This window comes from Aphis gossypii, chromosome 2 (assembly GCF_020184175.1).
Source record: "Aphis gossypii isolate Hap1 chromosome 2, ASM2018417v2, whole genome shotgun sequence".
Lineage (NCBI taxonomy): Eukaryota > Metazoa > Arthropoda > Insecta > Hemiptera > Aphididae > Aphis > Aphis gossypii.
In genome coordinates this window covers 14,499,390-14,527,279 of record NC_065531.1, presented here as the reverse complement: position 1 = coordinate 14,527,279, position 27,890 = coordinate 14,499,390, and the positions used below count along the sequence as shown (strand labels likewise).

Here is a 27,890-nt window from a genome sequence, read left to right as displayed (position 1 = left end):
ACAAATAAAAAAACACTTTTTAGAAGACATCATCGTTGAATATCCCGACTACAAACAAGACTTCTACTTGTCCACGGACGCGTCACGAACACATATCGGTGCTGAACTGTATCAAATCAATGAACAAGGACAACATCGAACATTGGGATTCATAAGTAGAACATTAAAACCACCAGAGCGCCAATATTATACTACGGAATTGGAGCTTCTCGCTATTGTATTTGGATGTAAAAAATATCGCAATTACATTTTAGGATATCCAATACACATACTAACTGACCATAAGGCACTGACGTTTTTGAACAGCTGCCAATTATTAAATGCCAGATTAATGAGATGGTCCATCAAACTACAGGAATATAACTTACAGATAACACACATAGCAGGAAAGGATAATATCGGAGCAGATACCTTAACAAGATATCCTCAAGAACCAGGGAATACGGAATGCAATGCTCACACAGATATATGTATCCATAGAATCGTGTGGGAACAATACAGCAAATCATTAACGCAACAATTTTCCAATCTTCACGAATTACAGAACCAAGACAAACACATCCAATCAATTAAGGAGAGAATCGCTCGGAAGCAAAGTAAAGATTACTGCGTATATCAAAACTTATTATTTTATGTAGACAAATTCAAAAAACACCGGGTAATGATACCAGCAGTGATAGCAAAAGCCCTTATATCAGAGACACACGAATTGTATGGACATTTTGGTGCATCAAAAACATACAACCTTCTCAGACAAAATTACCAACTACATCACATGTACAAAGAGGTGAAAAATATTACCAAGAGTTGTGAACTATGTCAGAAGAGCAAAGTACCTACGCATAATTCCAGGGGACCGTTTATGGCACAGGTACCGGAAGGACCACGAGAAGTTATATCCTTGGATCTGATAGGACCACTTCCCAAAGGGAGGCTAGGGTCTCAATACATTCTAGTATTATTGGATATATTCACCAAACACCTACAATTATACGATATACGGAAGGCTACCGCAGAGATAATTCTAAACAGAATAAAGAAGCATTATTTACCTAAATACGGTCCTATTAAAAGAATACTGACCGATAACGGGACACAGTTTCACAGCACTAAATGGAGAGAACAATTAAAACAGCTGGGAATTAAAGCATCAGTTACAACCACATATCATCCTGAAGGTAATCCGGTTGAGAGAGCTAACCGTGAAATTGGTCGGATATTACGTACTTACTGTCATAGGAACCATACTAATTGGGTGCAGTATCTACCAAAGATAGAATACTGGATGAATAATACTACACATAGTTCTACTGGTTTTACTCCACAAGAGTTAGTGGACGGAAACAGGATCACACTAACGCTGAACAGTTTGATCAACTTCCCAGAAGCACCCAAGCCTCAAGAACAGACAGTAATGCTAGAAATGGCTCATAAGAAACTGAAGAAGACTGCCAACCAAAGGTGCGAATACCATAACAAGAATAAGACATTTATTCAATACAAGGAAGGACAACAGGTATTAATAAAATTACACAAGCTTTCGTCCGCATCAGAAAGAGAAATAAAAAAAATGTTTTTATTATATCATGGTCCCTATGTCATCAAAGAAGTACGAAGTAACAACACCGTTGTCATTACTGGAAATGATGGAAAACCATCAACACACAATATGGCAAATATCAAACCCTTTATTCCCCCAGATCCGGGAAAAGGGCAGTACTTAATGTAACCCTAAATGAATGTTATGTGTAATGTTGTCCATGTAGTAGTTGTAGTTACGTGTTCGGTGGCCGGAAATGTGTAAATGTAAATATAGAATAGTATCAATTCCACCATTTAATCTTCCGCAGAATCCGGCAACGTAACCAGCATGGACAAATTACAACGTCATAAAGACAGGCTTCGTCGTCTTATGATCACACTATTCGGGGAGGATCATTTAAATAGCGACGAAGAAACAGAACTACCACTCAATCAAATCAACGACATAAGTTTAACACACATACATTATCCCAATCAACGAGAATATGCCAAAGCCCAAGCACGATACCGACGCCAGCAGGAAGCTTTGATAACCAAGTATAAAACCATACCAGACATCACTTTAAAGAATCAGGTTGTGATGGTAAATAAAGAAGGAGAGACCAGTCAACTCGCAGAAGAAGAAATAGTCACCAACGAAGAAGAAGTAGTAGCAGCAGCAGAGGAGATATTGAGAAGAGTACCACCTCAACATCTCTCAATGATCATTCAAGAACGCAGAACAAAGGCAGAAGAAGAAAAACAACGTAACCACACACCAGAGATATCCATTCCATTAACCATTGAACCCAATACTTCGACATCAACTATGCCAAGCAAAAGGCAGTTGAAACGCTTGAGATTCAGAAATTTAAGACACGGATCATCCAAGAAGGATTAGGAGTCATGTCAAACGCCATCAGCATCATTTTTTTTTACAAATAGTTTTTATTTATCAAAATTTGCTTCAAAATAATTTTTTTTATATATATCTGAATCATTACTTCATTTTTTCACAAATTAATCTAAATAAAAAAGGGGACTATGTAACGAATACGCATATGGCGCATGTACGTATCGCTACGCGCCGCCACCAATATCGCACAGTTTACCCTAGTTACGCTAAAAAGCGATAATAGATAGCGCACGCGAGATAATCATTTTCAACATCCGATCATTCCCTCATCAATTTTTAAGTCAATTAACATTAAAATATATTTATGTGTACGGGTAATTGATTAATCGCCTCTAACATCAGTACAACATAAATATATCCGAACAATCCAACAACCCAGATAGGGAATCGCAAGATATACGGTCATCGAAATCAGCCATATTACTACGGTCGTCAAGGCGTAAACACGCAGAAAAGGGGAACACGCAGTCGCTGAACGACACATTCCGCAGTACAGTTCAACAGCTGTGGGTATAGGTAACACTATACTGTCCAACTGTTTGAGCTGTACTAGCATACCGACGCCGACGTGAAGGCCGCCGCCGAGAAGGAGACGCCGCCCGTAAAAGTCGTGGGTACAGACATAGGTCTGTACTGGCCGACTAGTCCGCTCCGTACCTCCGCCCGCCTTCAACCATACCGACGCCGACGTGAAGTACTGCTGCCGCCCGTAACAGTCGTGGGTACAGACGTCATAGGTCTGTACTGTCCGATTAACCCGCTCCGCGTACCTCCGCCCGTTTTCAACCACACGCCGACGTGAAGTGCCGCCGCCGAGAAAGACCGCAGCTGATCCCGTACACCCGCCCGCCATCAACCACACGCCGCCGACGAAAAGCACCGCAGCTGATACCGTATCCCGCCGCCGTGCATAAACAAGCTGTTATCGGAATCAGTACAGCCAACTGAGACTATCATCATTATCAGATTACCTACATTCATCATTCCTAGACGCGATTATCACGTGAGTTTTACATATCAATACTCTACGATAACTGATAATCGGGTAATTGTTCATATTGTATTCACTATTCCATTATATATCAAAATTGTAACGTTTTATGTTCAAATATATTATTATAAAATCATAATGTTTATATTATATTCAATTATAGTATAAAGACCTGGTACTTTATTTTATATTCAACTATATTAATTATAATTAAGTAATTTATGTTATCTCAATCACCATTGTAACGGATTTAATTATAACTACATAACTCGTAATATATGATATTACATAAAAATTATATATGTTAATGAATTATAAACACAATAAACACGGTTCATTACAAAATATATAACAGGAAACGCTTAATTGTTTTACTGGCTTGCCCGTTATACAGACTAGAATAATACAATTTAGATAAATTACATTTTGAAAGTAGGAATTTCAATAGGTATTTTATTTTATATATTTTAATATGGGATTTAATATTTCATTGAAATATCATCGTTATTTATAATTTCATAATAGCATTATAATATAACTGTATAACACTTCGCCAAGGTTAATATTTCGTTTAATTTTTTTCATTAATTAATAAAATATATATTCATCGACTTAATACAATCTATTTTTTGAAAGTTTATAATACAATAGTTCAAAAATGTATAGGTACCTATACTAAATATTTTAGGTTATGTTTCAAAAAACGTTTCATTTAATTTTATATTAACTATTTAATGAATTTATATTTCAAATTATGAAACCCTCGCACGAACTTGTTCAGTGAGGTCTTGAAAATTTATTATTAATAATAAATTAATTAATATATTTTCTTGAAAAATAAAAATAAAATAAAATAAAAAATATAAATCTCCTAGTGCACTTTTTTATACCATAATGTCTTACTTCAACGAGTGGATTTATGTTTAAATGTATATAATATACTTATAATATAATATATATAATATATAATATATAATATAATATAATATATAATATAATATAATATATATAATATAATATAATAATATAATATATATATATAATATAATATAATATTATAATATATATAATATATATATAATTATATTATGTGCTTAAAGATGATTTTATTAGTTTTAAATATTATATAATATTATTTTATTTTACAACAAATATCTTTCTTGATTCGTTTTATCACTTTTTTATAAATAGTGTAGAGTTCGTAGACTGTAGATCAATCAAAAATATTTAATCAAGAATTTTATACAAGTATTAAATATTAAAAAAATATAGTAGGTATATTCATTATTCCATATTGTATTCCATCTAGAGACTATCGGATTATAGGTTAATAACCATTATAAGAATGTAATAATATAAATTAAAATATTTTAAAAACAAATTATCAAAAAATTTGATTTATTTTAAGTATGTGGTATGTCACGGATAACACACTAACTATATTATCAAATGATGGTTAATGAAATATAAATCACGCCAAAATTAAACATTAGAAAAATCCTCGCTTTTAAATTTGGCATTTCGAGATGTATTTCTAGGTCAAGTATCACGTCAACCTCAAAATATTTAATACGCTTATTATCTGTTTAATGTTCATAATAACATTTTATAAGTAAAACATATGGTTACCGGTATTTTTCCCGAATGAACTTTTTTTCCGAATGGTATTTAACTTGAAAGTCCGTAAACCCGTAACCTTTTTTTCTGAACACAAATCAATATTATAGTCGACAAGTTATAATAAGAATAAAATATATAAGAGAATTAATAAAATTGACAATACCATAATAATTAATTATTAAAATGACATACATCGTTGTAACGACGGCAATAAGTGCAATAAAAGCAAGATATCCGTATTTTTTCGTAAATACTATCTTTATCGTACTGAATAAATGATAATTAATAGATTAGAATGTATAGCAATAGTCATTATAGTTATAGGTATAAAATATAATATATAGAAAATACGCCGCTGTAACTCTTTGTAATAACAAATTAAATTTTTTATGTCGAGAACAATAACTGTAGAGAAAAAGGCGTTCAGAAAAAACGGTCTCGGGTTTTCGGACTTTTGTGCAAAATACCATTCGGGAAAAACGGTGGGTACCATAAACTATTGAACAATAAATAAAAAATTTGATTTTTTATAATAAAAATCAAAAATTATACTTAATAATGAAAAAAACATCATTATATTTTGAATTTTAATTGCATCTAACCTCGGATATACTAAAAAATAGTTTTATCATGGATATACTATTTTACAGACATAAAGAATGGTAGTTTAATGCGGTCTTGATAAAGTCTTTTAACTAAACTTACTAAACATACAATTTGTGTTGGCACAGTTAGAGTTTTGTACTAATAAACAACAAATATTGTATTTTCTTATTTTTTTATACAATCGCTAATGATACATGCTTTATGTACATAATAATATACTGGGTGTTTCTTTTAAAAGTTAACACTTTTTACCTCAAAAATGATTAGGTTTTAACATTATCTTAAGTCACTGTAGACTAACAGATTACATGTTCATATAATCATATCCAGAGAATAGTTTACAAAATATTAGTAAGTACGTTACTCTGCTAATCTAAATTTTAATATTTATAATTAATAGTTAATTAAAATCATTCTGCTTAACTAAAAACGTATGGCTTTATAGTTAAAATGTATTGTAATTTTTATAATTTTTTTAATGACTTAAAATCAATATTTCAAAAAATGAAAAAAACGATAATAGGTAACCGATTAAAATTTAGCGAAATTTAGGTAATATACACTGCAAAACCTAAAAAAAAACGTTAAAATGTTAATTTTAATTGTTTTGAATTCCATCAGCATTATTATATTTATATGTCGTTAAAATCATGTAAACATTTAACTACTGTATGGGGTATTGTGTGTGCTTTTTTCAAAAAGATGGCAAGTACGAAAACGTGTTATATAGAGATTATTACGCATTATACCATTAACTGCAATGTTCCAGTTAAAATATATACAAATGTATATCGTATGTACACTATTTTTTTATTTTAGAAGATATATTTTGTTTTGTTCTATCGTATTTTTTATCTGTAGACCTTGATCGTTTGGCATAGAGTCACAATCGCAGACGACGTGTTAATATTATGTCCATCATGTGCATCAATAAGTTATATCGATGGGTATTGCGTTGTTAAGTAACGCGTATACGATCTAATGTCAATTATTGTGCGTTCAAATGTCATGTTTGTCGTCGGGATAAACAATGATGTAAGAACAAACTGTAAACATTGTGAAGGTGTATTTATTTATACTTATAAACCAGACAGTATAATAATATATTATGTATCTATAAGTACCAATAAGACGTCATGTTTTTTTTATTAATCAACATAATTTATAATATTTAAATCAGTTGTCTCGACTACCGGATCAAAGCTCACAATAATATCGTATACGTTATAACATTACACATCCATGATATTATTGCGGTCTGTTGCACAAAGCACCAATAACTAAAAAATCGGTTCCATAAAAATGTTGTCAGTTGCACAAACTCTGCAATTTTGACATTTATTGTTTTTACTTTTTTTAATTTTCTATAATTTTATTTAATTATTGTAACCACAATAAAATCGCGATTTTTCTGTCAACTTTTGTTATAGGTACTGTATATACTATACCTATAATTTACATTTTCAAATTGGCATAACGATGATATGTGTCTAATATTAAAATATTGATAGACACAATACACAAAGATATTACAAATACACTAATATAAGCAAAAATATCACAACAACATAAAATTGTTATCATTTATTAAATGTATTATATATCTAATATTGTTATAATAAAATAAAATTGATTTAAAACACCTACCGACTTATTCAATGAAATTTAATGTCCTAACGAAAATGTGTAAATTAAATACTTATCCAATTTAAATATCCATTTAATTTAGTTGATTGTCATCCTCTTAATCTTGGTTATAAAAAAAAATAATCAAGACTCTTTTATAGACATTTTTTTACTTACACTTTTTACTAATATACAAAAATAGCACCCATCATTGGAAAACAATTAAAATCAATTCATTCATCATTCTGCTCAGAATCTAAAATAATAGTGGCTATGTGTGTTAATATTTTATTGCATGAAAATCTTATGTAATAAGATTTTTACAATAACTATTATTTATTAGTTATTATTTATAACATATCGACGATAATACATAAATATAAAAATATATTATATGAGTAGAAGCAGATGAGAAGCAGTGGAGTGGAATGAGAATTAAAATCTTTATGAGAAAACTTAACAATTACTTAATTATTTACAACAAATATTTTGTATTGTTAGTTAAAAGAAATTCACAGTTGTTCTATAATGCGTATATATTATGATGTTTTACTTACATCCTAAGTACATACCTATTATGAAAACGAGCAGAAGAGGATAAAATACATGATAAATAAAAGTTTATTTATTTTTAAGAACCTAACTACTGTAATTTATTAAAACGTAGATTTCCATACAATTATACATGTTTTCTTTTATATTTTTGGATCTTTCTCAATAATTTTTATGAACTGTAATAGTTTCGAGGTAAAGACAACACATGGTTTTGCACATTTCAAAAAAAAAAAAATTGATTTATTGCATATTATTGAAATAATAATAAAAAAAAAAATAGTATCGTGTACAAATTTTGAATTTCGATAAAGATGTAAAATAATGTTTTGTGAGTAGAAAATTTTAATTCTCAGTAAATGTTGTCGATTATGAACTTAATCGCTTCTCGATAAACAAATTAATATACATTTTATCGCTGTTAACAGGAAGTGAACTTTATTGTTCATAATCATGTTAAGCAATTTCACTAAAAGAAATAAATATTATTTGTTTTGCATAAAAAATATCCATAAAATAATAATTATCAAATAAACGATTTTATTCTGTACACTTTTTTCACAATTTCTTTATTTTTAATTTTTAATATCCTTGCATGTTACTAAGATATTTTCACGATTTTTACTGTATATTATATGGGTGTATTGTGATAATTCATTTAAAATTTTATTTTCTTACTATGACATACCTACTGTTTGGATCGATATTAAATAAACAAAGTATAGGTACTATTAAATAAATCAATCTGGTAGTTAAATTATTTCGCAGGTGTTAAATATAGTCTAAATATTATCAACATAATATTAATATCTATATTATAAATTATAATTATAAACAACGATTTATTATAAAATCACAATTCAGGTAATATAGTATAAATAAAAGAAGAGAAATGAAAAAATAATAATAATGGAGGATAAGGTAGGTATCCGTATCTCTGAATAAATATTGCCTGACATAAATTAAATATTTATGACTATTTTAGGAAGTGCACTGTTTTTTGGACAATTTTGTATTTATTATGTTTTTATAAAAGCCATTATTAAGATGGATACTAAACAAAAAACATCGTTACTGATTCCTGTTATAGACTCATCGTTATTATAAAAATGAATAATATTAATTTGTCACGTTTTAATGTTTTGCGTTTTACGAATTGGGTATTGTTTTTCTCATTACCCATATTACAAGTTAACTTTTCTAATATTAAATACACAAACGGTACTTATATAAAGATGCCTGTTTTATAATAGTTTTATGTGTTGTATCTGTATTCATTGGCACAGGTAGAGTTCAAAGTGTTAAAACATAATTAATTCATTTTGTTGCAAAATAACGTTGTACTTATAATCTTAAATGTATTTTAAAATTACGATGTTTTGGTTTGTGTTAAATACAATTTTAATGATTTCCGCTGTTTCACAGGTAAATATAATAATTGATAATAATAAGTTCTTACATTAGTTAAACATGATTAAAGGGAAAAGAATTTTGTTCTAATAAATAATTTTTAAATATTATATAAACAAGATTAAATTATTAATCATCTATAAAAATAAATAACAAGTATGAGCCATTATTTCAAAATATAATTTCATTATGAATCGTGTATGAATTGTATAGTAATATCAATATAAAACACATATGGTCGTGGGAAAAATTACTAAAATTTTTTTTTTAACTCTTTTTTTTTGATTTGAAATTTGGAAAAAAAATTCAGCATAATCACAAAAATTAGCAAATCATTTTATATGGAGTTGAAAATATAGACAATTTCAATTTTATACATTAAACATTAAATATATAATGTATTGTATACTTACTGTTAAATTAATATTTTTACAGTATATATTATAGTATTGATTTACTCGCATATAAATTAATTTATTAATATCTAGACTCTAGAGCTATAAACATAGTTTCATATTTTACAAGATTCTAATTTTCTAAATGACATTAAAGCAAATATTAACTGTGTGCGTGTATTAAATTATAAAAAAAAATATTTTTGTATAGCTATATATACTCGTATTATGTGTCTTTAAACAGCTGTAATAAAAAGTTATGTAGAATCTTTTATTTAAAATGTCTATAAAAGATTCAAAATATATTCTGAAAATTATACAATGTATAAAAAGGATAATATAAAAATATGATACAGAAAATTTCAAGTATTCATATTTATTCATTTTTGATTCACAATAAATTGAGGAAATCGATTTTGTTAAAAACTGGTTAAGCTTTTGGATTTTCAATTGTCTCTCAGTAATTTTTTAAGTACCTATTGAAAATTTTCAATTTTTTTCTCTTAAAAAATATATTAAATCCAATTTTTTTACCATAAATAACTTAAAATGTAAAATCGAACCATTCTTTTATTATTATAAATTACACACCATTTTAAAATCAATACATTTATTGTTCAGCTTAGAATCTAAATTTATAAATATTCATTGTCATTTTAAATTTTTAAGGTGCGTGGATTGAATCAAAATCCATCAAATATTTCAAATAATTTTCACAATACGAAAAATGAACCTAGTTTTTTGATCTTAAAAGATGCTCAAGGTAATATGTATAAGTATATTTATCCAAATGATATGGACCAATTTTCTAAGATGAGTACTCTCGGTAATAAAAATTCTACTACTGTGATACATCTACCACCGGGAATATTGAAAATAGAAAATGGTACTTTTAATAAAACGGGTAATATTAAATCTTTAGATGATCTGAAAATAACGTCTGAAAAACCACAAACCACTACCACAAAACGAACAATCAATAATACACCTACGAAGTCTTTACCTGACATTAAGGAGAAAAACAATAACAAACCGTACATTAATAAGAACTCATCTATTGGAGTGGATTCTACATTGCCGAAGACCGAAAGAAAGAATTCTGAAGAAGAGGATACTATTGTTTTGACAAATGAAAATGAACCAACCGAAACTACTACCATAAAAAATATTAAAAACGAACATAAAACTGAAAAAGGTGAAGATAGTAATGACACTGGTAATATTATAGCTGACCAGCCAATTTTAAAATTAGCACCAAATCCAAATACGTTTCCAAATGACAATAATACTAAAGAACATTCAAATAGTATGATTATAGAAAGATTATTTTTATTGAAAAAAAACAGTGAAAAATATGAGAATTCAAACGAACAACAGAATTCGTACAAATCTAGCGACACGCGTAACGACTTATTATTATTGGTCGAAAATGATATTAAATTAAAACTGTTTATAAATTCAAAGGGAGTATTGAACAAATCGTCTCCAGAGAACAGTAGAAAAAATCCAACAATAAAATTAAAGGGCAATATTTCCACCGAAGATGAGATGACTACAATTAATGACTTGCCAATCTCAATAATTGATACAGAATGATAAAACATTTCATTAAAATACTAACAACAAATTTACATTATGATCGTTTTAACCATAAGAAATAATTTCGAATCAAAATTTATAGACTTAAGTACAAAAATTAACAAAATAAAGTATTGTATATATTGATAATTACTGTATCTATAAGTATAATATAATATTAAAGAATATTGTTAAACTTAAAAATAATAATTTATGCTGTAGTTATAGTATATTATAATGAATGTATATGTTTATTAGAACCAATAAAATATTATTATATATAGTACAAGACTATTATATTGTACCAGGATAAGTAAAATGTATTTAAATACCTATATCTATACCTACCTATAATATTTTCGTCATGAGTTCAGTTTTTATTTTCTTATTTTCGAATTATTGAGGAGACGACTTTTTTTGTTCATTTTCTTATCTAAACGCAGAGTTGAAAGTATCTTGAATATATGTATTTTTATTTTTTATCTTTTGACATTTCTAGTATATTATTGTACCTAAATCCTTTATTTCTATGGTACAAGTATATTGTATCTTATTTGATGTAATTTTCATTATTATTAGATACAAAAATGAAGATACATTTTTTTTTTAGTTAGGAGGGAATTTTACAATTAATTTATTTCAATAACTCAATATGTATTTAATTTTTTTATGATATTCCATTGGTGATTGAAAAAATTAAAAAATTAATCTCAAAACAAATTTAAAAGATTTCCACTGTGTAGTGCAAATTATTTTAGACTACTTATGTCAACAACAACAAAATAACCATGTTGTTATACACGAATGTTTAGGTATCAGAAATTATTTTCAATATTTAGATTTCCGATAAACATACATTATCGCCTTTTTAATTTCTATATTGTATATTTTTAGTGTTAATATATTTTAAGTAATTATACATAACTAATATATTAAGTAATTACTATAATGTATACATTACATTATATAAAAAAAAAATTATAAGAAAATATAATATATTCTGATTGATTGTGTTGTGAATCCGTGATAAATAAACAAAATTTATATTTTACATTGTAATATTATACTATAACAATGTTTTCATATCATGTATAATTTTATCGGCGATCAATAAAAAATCAAAATATAAAAACACGTATATTTATAAGATTTATTTAGATAACTCAAAATTGAAAATCGATTATCATAGTATATAGTGAATGATGAAGACAAATAGATACGCATTCAAATGCGATATTGATTATGGACTCAGTACACAAAGTATATGTGCTTATATATATATATATGTATTATTTTTTAAGTAAACTTATATCGACAATTTAAATGTAAAAAACTAAATTAAGTTTTTTGTAGCGTTATTGTTTATTATATTATCAATGCAAATGACAAATAAATAATATATAGTTACACACAACATAATAAAATATATAGTATTTACATCTATTCGTATCGGTTAAGGAAATGTTTATAGAAACACGTAATTGATAGTAATTGCAGGCTTTGTATTGACAAGATATAACATGCATATAAACTGTGTCCACTATGCTTGTTCAAACACACTAGGACATCCATGCACAAGAAGTTGCCATTTCAAAAAGAGAACTCTATTATACGGTGAACCGTACTGCAATTATTGGATCCTACTATACGTTTGTCGGAACTTTTGAAGCGTCATAGAACTTTCAAAGTTGCTATGATTTTTCAGTTGATAATACTGACGACCACGTCATTATTTTCACAAGTAAGTGTACATTTATTCCTGACTCATAATATTGTATAAAAAAATGTACAATTTTAAATGAGTCATGACTAACTACTCATCAAAAACCATCATTCAGATAGTGTTCAGGGAAATGTTGATAATATATTATGTTCATGTAATACTGTCCCAGTAAAAGTAATACAATTATATAATATCATAAGTACAAATGTTTCGATTTCACCTATTACATTTAATAAAAAAATTATAAATAGATGAGTTAGATTAGATAAACTAATAAAAAAAGTCGGTTTAAAGTTATTGACAGATATTCACAAAAAAGCAAACTAGACACTATTTAATTTATTGAAATATCTATTTTAAAATATATTAAAAAATGTCAATTCTAAATATTTTAAATTTCAAATAATAATATTACGGTAGTAATTTACTTACCTCAAATTTATTGTTATATAATCTCATAAAATATTTCTTTCACAAACTTTCTGAAACGTTTGTTACTTGGTAGATAATTAAATTAACTTTTAATAATTATCATACATTAGGTGTATAGTTTTCAAATGTTACCAAATTTTCATTATCAATAATAATAGTACGTAAAATGTAACTAATACAATTATATAACCATTTTATTAATGCATAATATATTTTGAAAATGATAAAACCTAAGTAATAAACTATAATTAATGAACATTTTTCTTTTTTATAACATAAAAAATATTTACAAGCATTTAATGCAAGAATACGTAGAATACTACATTATCTGTAACAGTTTTACCAAAATTTAATCACTTACAAATTTTACATTTAAACGTAATTTTTATATTATGATGAAATCTAAATTCTTGAAATAGTCGAACGAACTGATGACATTATCGTTGATACACTACGTATTGCACCAGTTTTATTTGAATAACAAAGCTAATATTCTGATTTTAAAGTCTAAACTTTAATTAAATATTTCAGGTAAAATGCAGAACTTACATACCGGAAAAATATTCCGTAGAACACAATCCGAATAATAGACAGACACATCATGCTACAGAACAGCAGCAACTAACAGTGTACGTCGACAAACGCCAATATCCAAACGGGTGGAATGAAAATATCATGAGAGGCGATCGTTCGCCGATAATATTCACAGACAAAGCACCAGTAACAATTAACTACAATGGAGGTCACAGTAGTCCCGGACAATCACCATACGGATTTGGAAACTCTTGTCCGATCGTACTGACGTCTCAAGGTAAAATCACGGTGAACTACGATGGTCCGCAGGACGACGACGATGTACCGCCAAGCAACCGAGACATTTGCCTGTTGACCAATACCATGGTCGAACTTCCGAGCGGTATAGTTATGCCGTACTTAAAATTCAAGACCATCAGCCCTTATCTACCGGAAAACCAAAAATCCGATGTCCGAATCATACTCGACAACAAAAACATGACGTACAAACAGTTCCAGGAAACGCTGCGGTATCACGGTTGCGACGACCTGGAGGACTCGCCGCAACCGTCGTCGGAGGTAGACTTGACCAACTACGTGACGCTAGCCGACGGCACCCAGGTGGAAATGGACGACTACCGGAACATAGTGAGCGGCATAACTTCCGGTTCGGAAACGTTGATGGTGCCCAACGTGGTTAGCGGAAAGTATTCGCTGTACCGTTCGCTCATAGCGGACGAATTACCGGAAATGATACCATCGGCATTCGTCATCACGCACGCCGGAGACGTAGTGCCGTTTTCGTTGTATCACGCCGTGGACACGGAACATTTTCAAAGGCCGTCGACAGCTATGGTGCCCAGGATTCGGCAGATCAAGTGGCGCGACGGTAAACTAGTGGACGTGCAGACCGTAAGACACGTGATCGACGCCCTGAAGACGCCGACGATGATCAGTTTCGTGTTCCCGAACAGAAAACGCATGCCGTTCGTCCAGTGCGACGTCAAAGAGTCGACGGAATTATACGATTACGATCCCAAAACGGTAGTGGTGGACGTGGGTCAGTGCAAAAACGTTCTGTTGTCGCATTTCAACGATATCCTTTTTGCAGTGCGTATTCCCGACGACAGTGCGACAGGCGACCGTAAGTACAGACGGTTTAATCCGCCGGTGTTCGCTTGGAATCCTGCAAAGTGTATGAATACTGCTGCCACTAACGCACAACCGGACGGTTATAAAGTCTGCAATAAATCGAATAATGTCGACAACGGAAATTATTCCGGATATTCGATTCACGTGACAAATAAAGACAAACGGCGGGCAGACGATAAGCCCGCCGATAAGCAACTCACTGTTTTCGGTCCCGTGTCGGCGATGGAAAAAACGACGTGCTTGGATTCAAACGACACTATACGAATAATACTAACCAGTTCGTCGGGGACGCATGAAATAAAAATCACAAACGTACTTAACAATAAAAAACCTTTGATTTACGATATAACCGACAAACCGGTTAATATACGAGATTTAAAAAATATCATATTGCAAAACGAATGTGACTATTCACCACTTCTAATAAATAAAACGAATAGTACCAATGTGACGAACATTATGAACCCGCAAAATAATAATTGCACCAATATTTTAATAACGAATACCGAAAACGATTGCAAACCGATTATAAAAAATAATGAAACAAACGATACGACTGACATTAAAAATACGTCGGACTCAAAGGATCCTTCGTATTTGAACGAATCGACACAAAATCAAACTGTCACTATGTGTAGCAAAAACGCTACTACAAATAATAACAAAAACCAAACAACAGAAACTGTAACTACAACCATGGTTACCCAGAACAACACAGAACTTACAAATACTACTAATACATCTGGAAAAATTAACAACACAACTACTATAGAAAACGAAAATAATGATGGTACTAAAACCCCGGATCGTACAGAAAAATGTTCAAAAGATCAACAGAATGATTGTAGTCCCGCAGTTACTGGAAGCAATGAAATACCTATAACAAAAAACACCGACAAAAACCAAACACAAATCACGAATACAACACAGACCAATGTAGAAAATTCAGTCTGTTTAAATGGTACTCATACAGATAAGAAAAGTGAAAAAAACAATACCATAACAACAGAAACCAAAAATAATACTACTACTAGTATTCCAAATAATTGTCAAAATAGTTCTAATCCAATTAGTGAAAGTAGTACAACACCTGTAATACAAAATAACAATAACCAAACTGAAACCAACAACACGACTACAATCAATAATGCACCAAATGTTAATGCGAATACGACTGACTCGAATACAACTAATGCATACAAAAAACCGAAACCCGACGAAGCTGTTGCCATAGAAACTAGAAATAACACTACTACTGATCCTAAAAATAATCAAAATAGTTCTAATCCAGTTATTGAAGATATTACAGTACCTATAACAAAAGGTAACAACGATCAAACTGAAACTAAGAATGCAACTGCTCCTATAAGTGCATCAAATGTTACTGCGAATACGACTGACTCGACTAATACTAATGCATACAAAAAACCTGAACCCGACAAAACTGTAACCATGGAAACTAAAAATAACACTACTACCGATCCAAAAAATAATCAAAATAGTTCTAATCCAGATAATGAAAGTAACACAATACCTGTAACGAAAAACGACAACGATCAAACTGAAACTAAGAATGCAACTGCTCCTATAAGAGCATCAAATGTTACTGCGAATACGACTGACTCGACTAATAATAATGCATACAAAAAACTTGAACCCGACCACACTGACAACGATACCGTAACTACGGAAGTTAGAGATAATACTATAACTGATCCGAACCGTACAGCAATAGTAGCTGACAACCCTCAAAACGATTCTAATCCAGTGGTCGAATCTGATGAAATTCCAACGATAACCAATACCAGCGATTACCAAAATCCAGCAAAAACTGTAAACACGGCAGTAAGTACGCCAAATTATGTAGAAAATACGACCGCATCGAATTCGCGTAGAACAAACAATGACACTTATATCGGAAGTAATGAAGCTTCCGGCGTGGTCAATTCCGCGGAAACGATTCAGACTCCAACAACGGAAATAGCATCCGACGCAGACGACGTCGGACCAACGGAAAATCCTGACACGATTTCCGAAACGAAAACTGAAGTCAACGACGATGAGTCAACTGACGTGTACGACATTACGACGACGGGGACGACGGAACCGACTCAACCCACTCCGATCTATACTGAAATCATTAAAACGCCGAATAACGGTTCTATGACCAATAACGCTACTAAAATCGTAAACATCATCGTGTACTAAAATATTCCTTCTGTCGAAAGAACATTACAAATAATATTATAATAATGTATATTATTACGCGACGGTCGCAACCTGTTATTAGTTTTTGATTTTATTTCTAAAGACAGTTCAATTTTTAATACTATATTTACTTTTTTTCTATTTCTCCATTTGCACCCGTTGTTCAAATCCCTGAATCCTGATATAATTTAAATGCACTCTTTCTGTTCAAGGGGTCCACATATTCCGCTTGCAATAATAATAATATTCTTGTTTGCTGTATACAATATAACTATACATTATACATATTATATTAAAATAATTATACATTCCACGATTAATCTTAGAACTCAGCACACAAAAGTAATTATCGTTATAGGGCGCATAGACATAAGTAATATAAATAATATGTAATATTTTATGATTAAGTTATTAAATGTACACCTGTATCTGTAATAGTAATATAAACTATATTATTTCGTATATTGCATTTCTCTTGCAGTGTTTACGAGACACGAAAAAAGTATCCTAAACAAGGAAATCTCTATGAAGGTTATTGACGTTTGACATACCATACGCATAATGCGTGCGTTCGCCAAATATTTTATAAACATCATACTTTTTTTTTTAAATTAAATACCTAGGTGTAAACTTTAGGTAGTCAAAAAACGTTTCATACCGACGAATATAATGTAGTTAACGTTTAAATACCCTATTGGATCACGGATGTGATATGTGAATTAACCATGAAAGTGTATATGATGTTCGCACTCTGTGCTCTGATGATACCTTGTTTGCCCGTGAGTACTACTATACATAATAATATATAAATTATAAATAATCATGTTAGCATAGAGGTCTATCTATTAATATCTAACCAATTCGATAAAAAATAGTACCTATCGTGGCTATTTCTTAGAATGAGCACTATTTTAATTTTATTAGTACCACAAAAAAAAAACATTTATTTTCTACAAATCATTCGTTAAATTAAATATTTATACGATTATAAGACGCTGCACAAATGAGCGAGGTAGTAATGCATGATTTACATGTTATGTTATGTATTTATAATGTATATATCAAATAAATGTAGCAGTATACTTCATTAAGTAGGTGCCTACTGCTTTTAATTTTTTAATTTCAACTTAGGTTATTAAAACTCATTTAAGAGGCCATCACAGTTCCATCGTAACGAGTCTCGCCGTGTTTTCAACAATAATTCAGTGATAAGAATATGTAATATATAAGTATTAACTTCAAGAAATTTCATTGTTCCAAAGTCCACTTCCTGCACCATACACGTGCAGGCTGACTGTAAACCAATACAGTATAGTATATTATTTAATACATTTTAGTGGCAAATGTACATAGTAATAAATTACCAAATTGATCAAAAATTAAATTTTAATGTACAGCGTACATTTTATTAATTGTAAACATTGGGTGTTTTGATTTTAGCTACCTAACCTTTAAGTTCAAATTTAAAATCCATATACTTTTGTAAAGTACTTATACTTACTATCCACGCAGTCACTAAAATAAAATCCCGTACAGGATAAGCTAATATTAATATAAATATAAATTAATATAAATCAGCTAAATATTTTATAAATGTAAAAAATAATTAATACGTATAATTGAATAATTATTAGGGACATAATTTTTAAACATTGATATTTTTATACTATATTAGGCCACAAGCGTGTTGTTTAAAATTACTAAAGCACATAATAAGTATATTAATATTATTATTAGGTATATAATAAGTAATAACACAACTGCATTAGTTGTTGGAATGTGTGGGTTTTTTTAATTTTTTTCTTTTTTCGGACGACGACGTCGCAGCGCCGATGTAACTGTTGTCTGGACATGGTGATAAAATCGATTTTCCAGACGTTCAACCCCACCGTGGAAACCGGTCCCGATCGGATAATCAGCCGACACAAGTACGACGACGGTTTCATGCCCGACTATCCTGCGCCGGTTATCGGCCACGACGGCGAGTGGGTCAAGCCGACCGAAGACGACGACGACGACTGGAACGTCCCCACAGCCGATTACGTGGACAACGGTACCGGCGGCAAGGGCGGTGCCGGTGGTACGAGTGGCAAGGACGGTGCTGGTGGTGCCAGTGGCGATAGTGGTAAGGGCGGTTCCAGCGGTACGAGTGGTGACGGTGGCGGACATCGTCGGCTGCAGGGATACTCCATCCAGCAACACAAATGCGACGCGGCCACTGTCGGTGCCGCCGCTGCGGCCAAGCGTCCCGGCCCGACGATGCGGCACGACGATTATCGACCTTTTTCGGATTTCGTAGTCAGCCTGCTGGAAACGGTTCAGTTGACGCCCCGCGCTCTGCTGAAAAAGTCCAAAAACAAAGCCGGTGGCGGCGGTGAAGCGCGGGAGGCGAAGACGACGACCGAGGAGCCGGAAATCGGCGGCGACATCGCGAGAACGTGATATGTTAACTCGGAGGTGGACGTGGGTGAGCATAATGACACGCGGGACAAACCATATATCGAAATATTGTTTTTATATAGGCCTTTCTTCGAGTAACATAATACTATATATATATATTATACTCAGGAGTCGTGCCAGTTTACAAAAAAACGAACTATTTTTCGCTCGCAACTCTCAAAAAGTTTCAATATACCTATATATTAGTAATTTTTAATTATATTTAATGTTAACATACATGCGTAACGCGATTAACGTGTTCGTATAACGTACGTTTTAGTTAAGTGTATTTTATGGTAGCTTTATACATACACATTTTATTATAAGTGATATTTTAGTAAAAACAAAAAGATTAAGTTAATTTTTTCAATGTAATCTTCTTTTGCTGCACGAAAATAATAAAGGTGTAGTTGTTTCGGTGCTCTAGCCAATTACATTATAGGTACAACACGAACGAAACTTTAATTTATCTAACATTTTAACATTGTATTCAAGTTTAAACTCTGAGATTTGAACGTACGAGTATATACAAAAAATATATAGGTATTATGTACAACGGAAAAAATTAACTTATCTTTTAATTTATTTTTGCGTTTATTTATTTAATTTTCGGCTTGAAGGCCACGGCGAATAAAGTATAATATGAATATTTTAATATTTTGAATGAACTGTAAGTCGTGCTGATTCGCACGGACTACTGGCGCATTTACTATATTATATTATTTTGTTTATGTTGAAAAGTTCGAGAGAAAAAACAATCAACATCCCGATGTTTGTTCGATACGTCATACTATATAATATACCACGATGCACATTTAATTTAAGTCAGTATACTATTATTATATCTGCACTCTGGTGTATGTATAATAGTTGTCACATTGTTATTATAATTTCTGGTTTTTTATATACTAACCCGGTCTGTGCGATTATTTCCTATTTTAAATTATTTACATTTGTAATATTATATTTCGTATACATTACTAGCTTATTCATATTACTTTACTGTTTGAAAATAAAACAATCGAGAAATGACCCGATTTCAAGTGTTTTGGACTTTTACTTCATTACTTCATCCATATTTCTAAGTTAAAATTACATCTATAAATTACTTTTAAATGAACATTAAACGGTTTTTTTTTTTTTTTTGATTCCAACTCGACGATAGTGTAGAGTGTAGACAAGCTAACATTCGGGAATACTGAAATTTAGTGTTCGCTTGTTATACGTATGAAACAATATTGCAACCAGTTATTAAGCCTTAATAATGATGTAATATAAGTGTCAAATTAACAAAACAGCAATAATATAATAGAGAATAACATTATATATATTATATTTGGAGACAGATGGATGATAAAAACCCAATTGTTCTGAATTAGAACAATGGTGTTATGATGGTACGAGTTTTTATTGACGATGTTGTTAATTTTTCTTTTAAATAAATTCATAACATTTTTTTCGTCGAAAACAAACGTTTGTTTACAATTTATACACATTATATTATAGCAAACAATTTTCATGGTTATAATGAAAATATCCAAAATAAAAATCTAGATCTTAAGTATTAGGGGATTTGTAAACTAATTATGTTTACGACCAATTATAAACCATTTTTAAAATGCTGTGACAAAAAAATATACTACTTATAATATACATAATATCAAAAATCCATGTGTTAAATATGTTATATAATATTTGTATGTATAAGGGACAAGCACGATTGATCATAGTAGCAATAGGACATCTGTAACGTCGCCAATTTCAAAAAAAATATTAAGTAAAACTAGTCGACTCATCATTGACTGTAATATGTTTATTATCATACCTATTATATTATAAATTATGATATACCTTTAAGTATTAATAAAAGTATTAAGTATAATAATTAATAATAGTATTAATAAAATACATGCTAATATATAATTCTAATGTTCGAAGTTCTACACGATAATAAATGATGTTATTCTTAGGCATTATTAATAAATTATTATATTATATCGTACTATCAGCAGCCTCTTGAAAAAAAAATTCAATTGATAAATAACATATTATTACAATTATGTGAAATATAACAAAATAAAATGAGTAATTTTTTAATGTAGTAAAAATAAAAATAAATGTCTGTAACTTTATAATGAAACTGATTAGTATATCGAACAATAAATTAGTGTAATAACGTAATAATAAAACATTACAATATTTTAATGATCTACCATAGTTGATATTATGCAAAGGTGTTTGTTGAGAAATTCTCTATTATCACAAAACATCGTACGTAACTATGATATTTTATAAAAATATTATATAGCGGCAAAATGAGGAAAACTCCACGAGTCGCGAAATTTGTATGAACTTTTCTAGTTATATAGATTATTAGGTAAGCGTGTTAATTGAATATTATATAATATCGTTATCGTATAAATTTCCACGTTATTTCCATTTTTTTTTTAACAATCATTCCAGGAAAAGCTAATCGACATAAAGCGTAATTTTATGTTAACGTATGTTCCTAATATTAATTAGTATGATTATAACATAAAAATATACTATGTTCATTACAAACATATAGTACACGTGGCTATACTTGCTGCGAATATAAGCTAAAAAATATTATTCGTTTAAAATAAATTATTTTTAATATATGATAATGTATGCAAATATGCAATGCGCGAAATGCTAATATAATAAATATCTACACATTATGATAACTAAAAATTAAAAAAAAAATTAAAAGGTCGTAATCAAAAGCCAAATCTCTGCCGTATGATTTAAAAATGTCGACTAATGGATTAAAAATATTTTTTAAATTTTTACTCTTTGACCTTTTAATGAAAAATATTAAATATGTGTAAAAGCGTGACGTACCTATATAGGTACGTATATTAAAAATAAGAAACAAGTTTTTGATATAATATGTTAATAAATACAATTTTTGTTGGATATTTTAATGAGCATAATATTATATACATACATTATATTATTGAGATGCCTATCTTTCGTCTCATCCAAATCCTTGATAAATAATTTTGGTGCTCTCGGAAATCTCTCAAAATATCTAAAATATAAATGGATTTGTGATTTAAGTTTTAAAAAAGTCGAATTGATAGTGTCTTTAATGGGTGGCTAATCAATTAAAAAATGTTTCATGATGTCCTTATATATATTTGTAATGTATAAAAATAATGTGTCTTTCATCCCATATGATAAAAAAATTTTAATTTAAATATTTTTGTAATTTAAATTATACATAAATATCAATTATCAATTGAACATGTCCAAATGATGCGATTATAAATCAAGATACTATTATAAAACTGCAATGAGTGTACCTTTTTATTTGCAAATTCAAACGATATAAGTTTCCAACTTTGAAACTTATGTACATTCCACTAGTACTAAATTTGGTCTTGTAAAATATTAATTTTCATTGGTTTTACTTTTTCATAAATTGTATTACAAAGTTTAAAGTTAAAACTAAATTTTATTATTATACAATACACATTTTGTTTCTCAATTTAACGCTCAAGCTAGAGATCCTATATAATAATATAATATTATTATATAGGCTCTCTACTCTCTAGCTCAAGCTAATTGAACAGCACGTTTGATACCAATGATACCATGGAAATTTTTATTGTTTAAATGTTAGTGTTTTTAATTATTACTGAGTAAATTGTGTTAGTTAATTGTAATACATTAGTAAAGTTGACGTTCTGTTCTGATAAAACATATAAACAGTAATAATATTACATTTTCCCAACTATACATAATCAATAATCTTAGTACATCAATAAATCGGTCACTTCCAATTAATTAACATTGGCTTATATAGCGTCCGATAAGCTGATGGCTATTGTGCAAGTGGACAGTTTTATTATAGAGAATAATTTACAATAACACACAAAACAATACTATTTCAATACTAAAAATCATAGAATTTAATTATCATTAAAACTTATGATTTAAATACATTTTAAAATGTATTAGATATAGCATAATCATGAAAATGAATTTTAAAAATCCTACGTAAATAATATATTGCTACAGAAACATTTTGCACCAAAGGTTTTATTAAATTTAGATATATTTATATAAAAATCTTCTTTGTATTCATTTGGTGCGTTTGATATTGTATTATATCTATATCTATACAATTCAATTAATATATTTTTTAAATACAAGGTTTTGATAATATAATCGTTTAGTATAAACACAAATATTTTATTAAAACTCGACTACCACGTATTGATATTCCATATATTGACCTCAATAGCTGTTCGTTTATTTTAGTAATAAGTATGCTTAAGTATAACACAATATAGCCATAAAATCAGTACACGATATCATAATAGTATACCTGCTTTCTTATAGTTATTATTAATTATTTTAGATTGATAAACTTAACAAACTGATCAAAGATCGTTGGACTAAAATATATCTCATAAAAAAAACATCATAACGTTTCATATACTTGTAATGATGATATATTCGATTGTAGCTGAAACAAGTATAAGAAAGAATCTGTTAATTAATATCCAATTTTAACCGAGAAAAATAACAGATTATTTATACATACGTCACTCGTCGTTGAACTATTAATTATTTTATTAATTCAAATGAGGTAAATTAATGACCTTATCAGTCCCGTTTATGAAGATTATTGAAGATACTAGAGAAGATTTGAATTTTGAATACCTACTGTATATTTTTTAATGTATTTATATACATTAAATTGCATAGTCATTGATATTTATATTAATAATATGATTTGTGCTATATATGTGTGTGTGTGTGTGCATTTATTTAACAATGTTCAAAAAATATAAGAAGACAGATAAAAAATCGATGTCAAATGAAATTATATGTATATATAAACCACCCCAAATAATCCTGATAAGAGACAGCCGATGGTATTGAATTAGAAATTTGTATGAAATTCGAATTCAAGCGGATTCAAAAAGCCATCGTTCGTCAATGCTTAACAGTAAATGCCGCCGTGCCGTAATGAGTATTAGGTCTGATAAACGACTGAGACACATGTCCGCCGGGCCCGCCGATGACGACCTTTCGTGTATTCTTCGGGATCAATCCACCGAATAGCTGCTGTTGTGGCCTTCCGATGACAGAGACACTTCCACGACCGCGGTAATGGTCGTTACCACGGTTTAGCAATCCAAATTTCGGTGGTGACCAGTAATACGGAGACATTGGGATTATGACGTTTTTGTAAGGGCGGAGACCGCTGTTATAATTATTGTATCGGGGCATCGCTACGGCGGCGGTCGTTGTGCTACCGATCAGGCCAATATTGCGATGCTGTTGAGGTCCTCGGTGGTAAGTGCCTGTTGAGTTTCAAAAAACATAACAGTTATAACAAAATATTTTTTTTTTAATCATAACGTATCGGTTACTTGTATCAATATTAAATTGTTATTAATCTTAATTTTTATATTTTGTTTAGTCGCGTGTATACCTATTCATTATTTATTTTACATAGTGTAAAGGTTATATATTTTTTTTAACCCATAGCACACAATACTAATCACAAGTGACGCAATCTGATTTAAAATAAATTTTAGTGTTGTAAATTTTTTAATGCTATTGATTACGTATAATACATTAGATGTAGTCACAATCCAATATTACAAAATAAAGTGTATGTAAAGGGGTCACTATTATTTTGGTTTTTAATTTTTTTCTACAAAATATTTACGAATAAACAACGTAACCCAGCCCGACTATGGTTATAAAAGCTTCATTAATCGGCAAATTATGAACGTTTTAAAAAGTCATCTCTCTTGCCTTGGTGTACTGAGACCAACCAAGAAAATACAGTCAGAGGTGGTTGGAATACCATAATTACTTACAATTAGATCAATATAATATCACCCATATCTTTCAACTCGGATATCATTGAATTTTTCCTAAATCTGAGGTGTAAATTTAAATTTGTGTGTGTGTGTATAAAATATAAAAAGCCATAGGTAGAAGCCATCAATATCATTGGGATTGTTTTTTCGGTGTGTTACGCAAGTCTGCAAGGCTCGTTTTTATGAAATAGTAGCCAAAAATAATGATTATACTACCTAATGATTGTGTTTACGTTATTTTAGTTTTAGTTATCTCTGGTTGTGTTTTGATTATAAAAAATAAAAATGATTATCCTTATTGGAGATATTACGTAGTTTTGTGACTTCTTTGTATATCTCAATACATATTAAAGATATAACTGCAGATATTAAGTATAGATATTTTAGATTGTTATTATATAATATATCTAAAGCGATAAGAATATTGAAAAAAAATAAAAAAAAATAATATAGAATATAGAATATATTTTCATATATTAACCAGTGTAAACATCGTGTAAGAAAACACCATTTTTCTTGATTGCCTAGTACCATAGAAATTGCATATTATAATGAGCATTTGTATTACATTCACATAAAATATTATTTTTAATTTTTTTTTGTAAATCAACAAATAAATATGGTATTAATAATATATTCAACTACCTATAATGTTAGATTGTTATGTGATTTCAAAAATGGTGATAAAAATTCATTAGAAATATTAGATGCTTTTAAAATTTTTTCCCAAAGGATGTGTTATTTTAGGGTATTCATCCAAAATCTAAAAATTCAAATATTTAGCAGACCCCAACCACTAAGAATACCTAAATAATGAAAATTACTATTACTGGACAGTAAACATAATAGAGGTCGGTATAATAAATAAAAGTTGACAAAAACGTGTAATATGATTTTAAAAATTCGATTGTACTTACCAGTGGTGCCGTATAAGTAACCTCCGCCGATTCGATGGTGATAAGGACCATAGTAGCTTCCGTCGATGATGCTTGCCTGATGTAAGTATAAAACGAAATTAAAATTAACCATAATACGCACACACACACACACATATTATATAAACGACGTACCATTACCCCACGGTTTTAAGTAAAAAATGCAGATTATGGGAATAAAGATTATTTTATAACTTATAAGTTATATAATTATAATTTCACATCCACTTACTCGAACGACACGACCGACTCCGTCCCAGCAGCAAACCAATACGAAGATCAATGTCGCGTAATGCGAATTCATCTTCTGCAGATATTTAAAAAAATGTTCTCAGCTCGTCAGCGACGTCGACAAAAACTCGTCGACGACTATATATTATAATGTACAACGATATGTTTCATCAAAAATATATTAAATATATACAAACAAAATAATATCAATTTGATTCCAAACACTTTTTCTTATAGTATATTATATCGTATCGATACGTACAGGTTACACGTGCGTGGTACTTGTGCGAGCTGAACTTCGTACGACGACCGTATTTATATAATATAACATGTATCCTGGATACAAGTCCAGCACGATATATTGCCGTGTATTATTATTATTATTGATCGGATCGAATTCGCGTCAAATTATCACAACATGCGCAATCAAAAATATGCACACGATCGTTTGACGTTTTTCGGGATTTACTCGGTTTATACGTGTAATTTAATAATATTATCATAATAGCTTCAACGACAGTATAGATACTTAAAACACGCGCCGGTTTGAAGGTCAGCGGAGAGAACTCAACAGTTTGACGCGATTGTTTTTGGACGCATAACGTTTTAATACAAAATGTATAATATAATAGTGTTGTGTATTGTGTGCTCAGAAACGTAGCTATATATATATATATATATATATATTATAATGTTGACTGATAAAAAGAGATAATTGTACAGAAAAAAACCATAAATCTAGCTATTTAGGTAAATATTTTTACTTGTTTTTAATGCAACACGAGTACATGACACGATAAGTGAAATTTTCAATTTTTTTTTTTTGCATTATACCTGCAGATAACTGGATTCCAAGGACGCTCATTGCTCAACCTTCTTTTATCCTTAAGAGTTTAAATTAATTCCAGTATTAATAGTCATCCATTTTTTTCCTGAAAATCTATATAGGTAGTATAGCGAGGTGAATATTTATAAATCATGATGCAAAACACATATTTTAGTACCTACCCACCTCACGTTACCGCCCTTACCAACCACAAAATTTATACAAAATTATAAATTTAAAAAAACAACTAATAATTGATAAAGTGATAGTTATATTATATCTTACCATAAGTTAAGAAACCACCAACTCATCTATAAAAATTCCTGCAATGAAAACCTGCATGGGG

At 29.7% G+C, this 27,890-nt stretch overlaps 4 protein-coding genes across 5 annotated transcripts; 3 read left to right on the top strand and 1 right to left on the bottom strand.

The window, feature by feature from the left end:
* The first annotated feature begins 8,744 nt into the window (after nucleotides 1-8,744).
* Nucleotides 8,745-12,196, top strand: LOC114123154 (uncharacterized). Its single transcript, XM_050202307.1, has 2 exons — nucleotides 8,745-9,257; nucleotides 10,307-12,196. Exons 1-2 carry the CDS (start codon nucleotides 9,189-9,191, stop codon nucleotides 11,231-11,233), a joined length of 996 nt encoding a protein of 331 aa, XP_050058264.1. The 5' UTR covers nucleotides 8,745-9,188; the 3' UTR covers nucleotides 11,234-12,196.
* A 454-nt stretch (nucleotides 12,197-12,650) lies between these two features.
* Nucleotides 12,651-19,241, top strand: LOC114123174 (putative uncharacterized protein DDB_G0282133). The gene is made up of 3 exons (XM_027986064.2): nucleotides 12,651-12,956; nucleotides 13,902-18,022; nucleotides 19,119-19,241. Exons 1-2 carry the CDS (start codon nucleotides 12,909-12,911, stop codon nucleotides 17,241-17,243), a joined length of 3,390 nt encoding a protein of 1,129 aa, XP_027841865.2. The 5' UTR covers nucleotides 12,651-12,908; the 3' UTR covers nucleotides 17,244-18,022; nucleotides 19,119-19,241.
* LOC114123158 (uncharacterized) lies at nucleotides 18,054-20,712 on the top strand. The gene has a single exon (XM_050202308.1). It carries the CDS (start codon nucleotides 19,095-19,097, stop codon nucleotides 19,683-19,685), a length of 591 nt encoding a protein of 196 aa, XP_050058265.1. The 5' UTR covers nucleotides 18,054-19,094; the 3' UTR covers nucleotides 19,686-20,712.
* Nucleotides 20,713-22,943: 2,231 nt separating this feature from the next.
* On the bottom strand, nucleotides 22,944-27,338 carry LOC114123169 (uncharacterized). Of its 2 annotated transcripts, XM_027986059.2 has the most exons (4): nucleotides 26,981-27,338; nucleotides 26,720-26,856; nucleotides 26,470-26,545; nucleotides 22,944-25,024 (listed from the first exon to the last, which is right to left on the bottom strand). In XM_027986059.2, the coding sequence occupies exons 2-4, from the start codon at nucleotides 26,789-26,791 to the stop codon at nucleotides 24,654-24,656; spliced, it is 519 nt and encodes a 172-aa protein (XP_027841860.2). In that variant the 5' UTR covers nucleotides 26,792-26,856; nucleotides 26,981-27,338; the 3' UTR covers nucleotides 22,944-24,653. The 2 variants fall into 2 exon arrangements, with proteins under 2 accessions (XP_027841860.2, XP_050058266.1); XM_050202309.1 differs by having other exon boundaries at nucleotides 26,720-27,338.
* Between the last annotated feature and the right edge of the window lie 552 nt (nucleotides 27,339-27,890).

Coding starts and splice junctions, on each gene's coding strand:
- LOC114123154 (XM_050202307.1), top strand. CDS start 9,189: ATGTATTTTAAAATTACGATGTTTTGGTTTGTGTTAAATACAATTTTA. Junction 9,258..10,306: donor TGATTTCCGCTGTTTCACAG/GTAAATATAATA, acceptor TAAATTTTTAAG/GTGCGTGGATTGAATCAAAA.
- LOC114123174 (XM_027986064.2), top strand. CDS start 12,909: ATGATTTTTCAGTTGATAATACTGACGACCACGTCATTATTTTCACAA. Junction 12,957..13,901: donor CCACGTCATTATTTTCACAA/GTAAGTGTACAT, acceptor TAAATATTTCAG/GTAAAATGCAGAACTTACAT.
- LOC114123158 (XM_050202308.1), top strand. CDS start 19,095: ATGGTGATAAAATCGATTTTCCAGACGTTCAACCCCACCGTGGAAACC.
- LOC114123169 (XM_050202309.1), bottom strand. CDS start 26,791: ATGAATTCGCATTACGCGACATTGATCTTCGTATTGGTTTGCTGCTGG. Junction 26,546..26,719: donor GAGTCGGTCGTGTCGTTCGA/GTAAGTGGATGT, acceptor TACTTACATCAG/GCAAGCATCATCGACGGAAG. Junction 25,025..26,469: donor TTACTTATACGGCACCACTG/GTAAGTACAATC, acceptor GAAACTCAACAG/GCACTTACCACCGAGGACCT.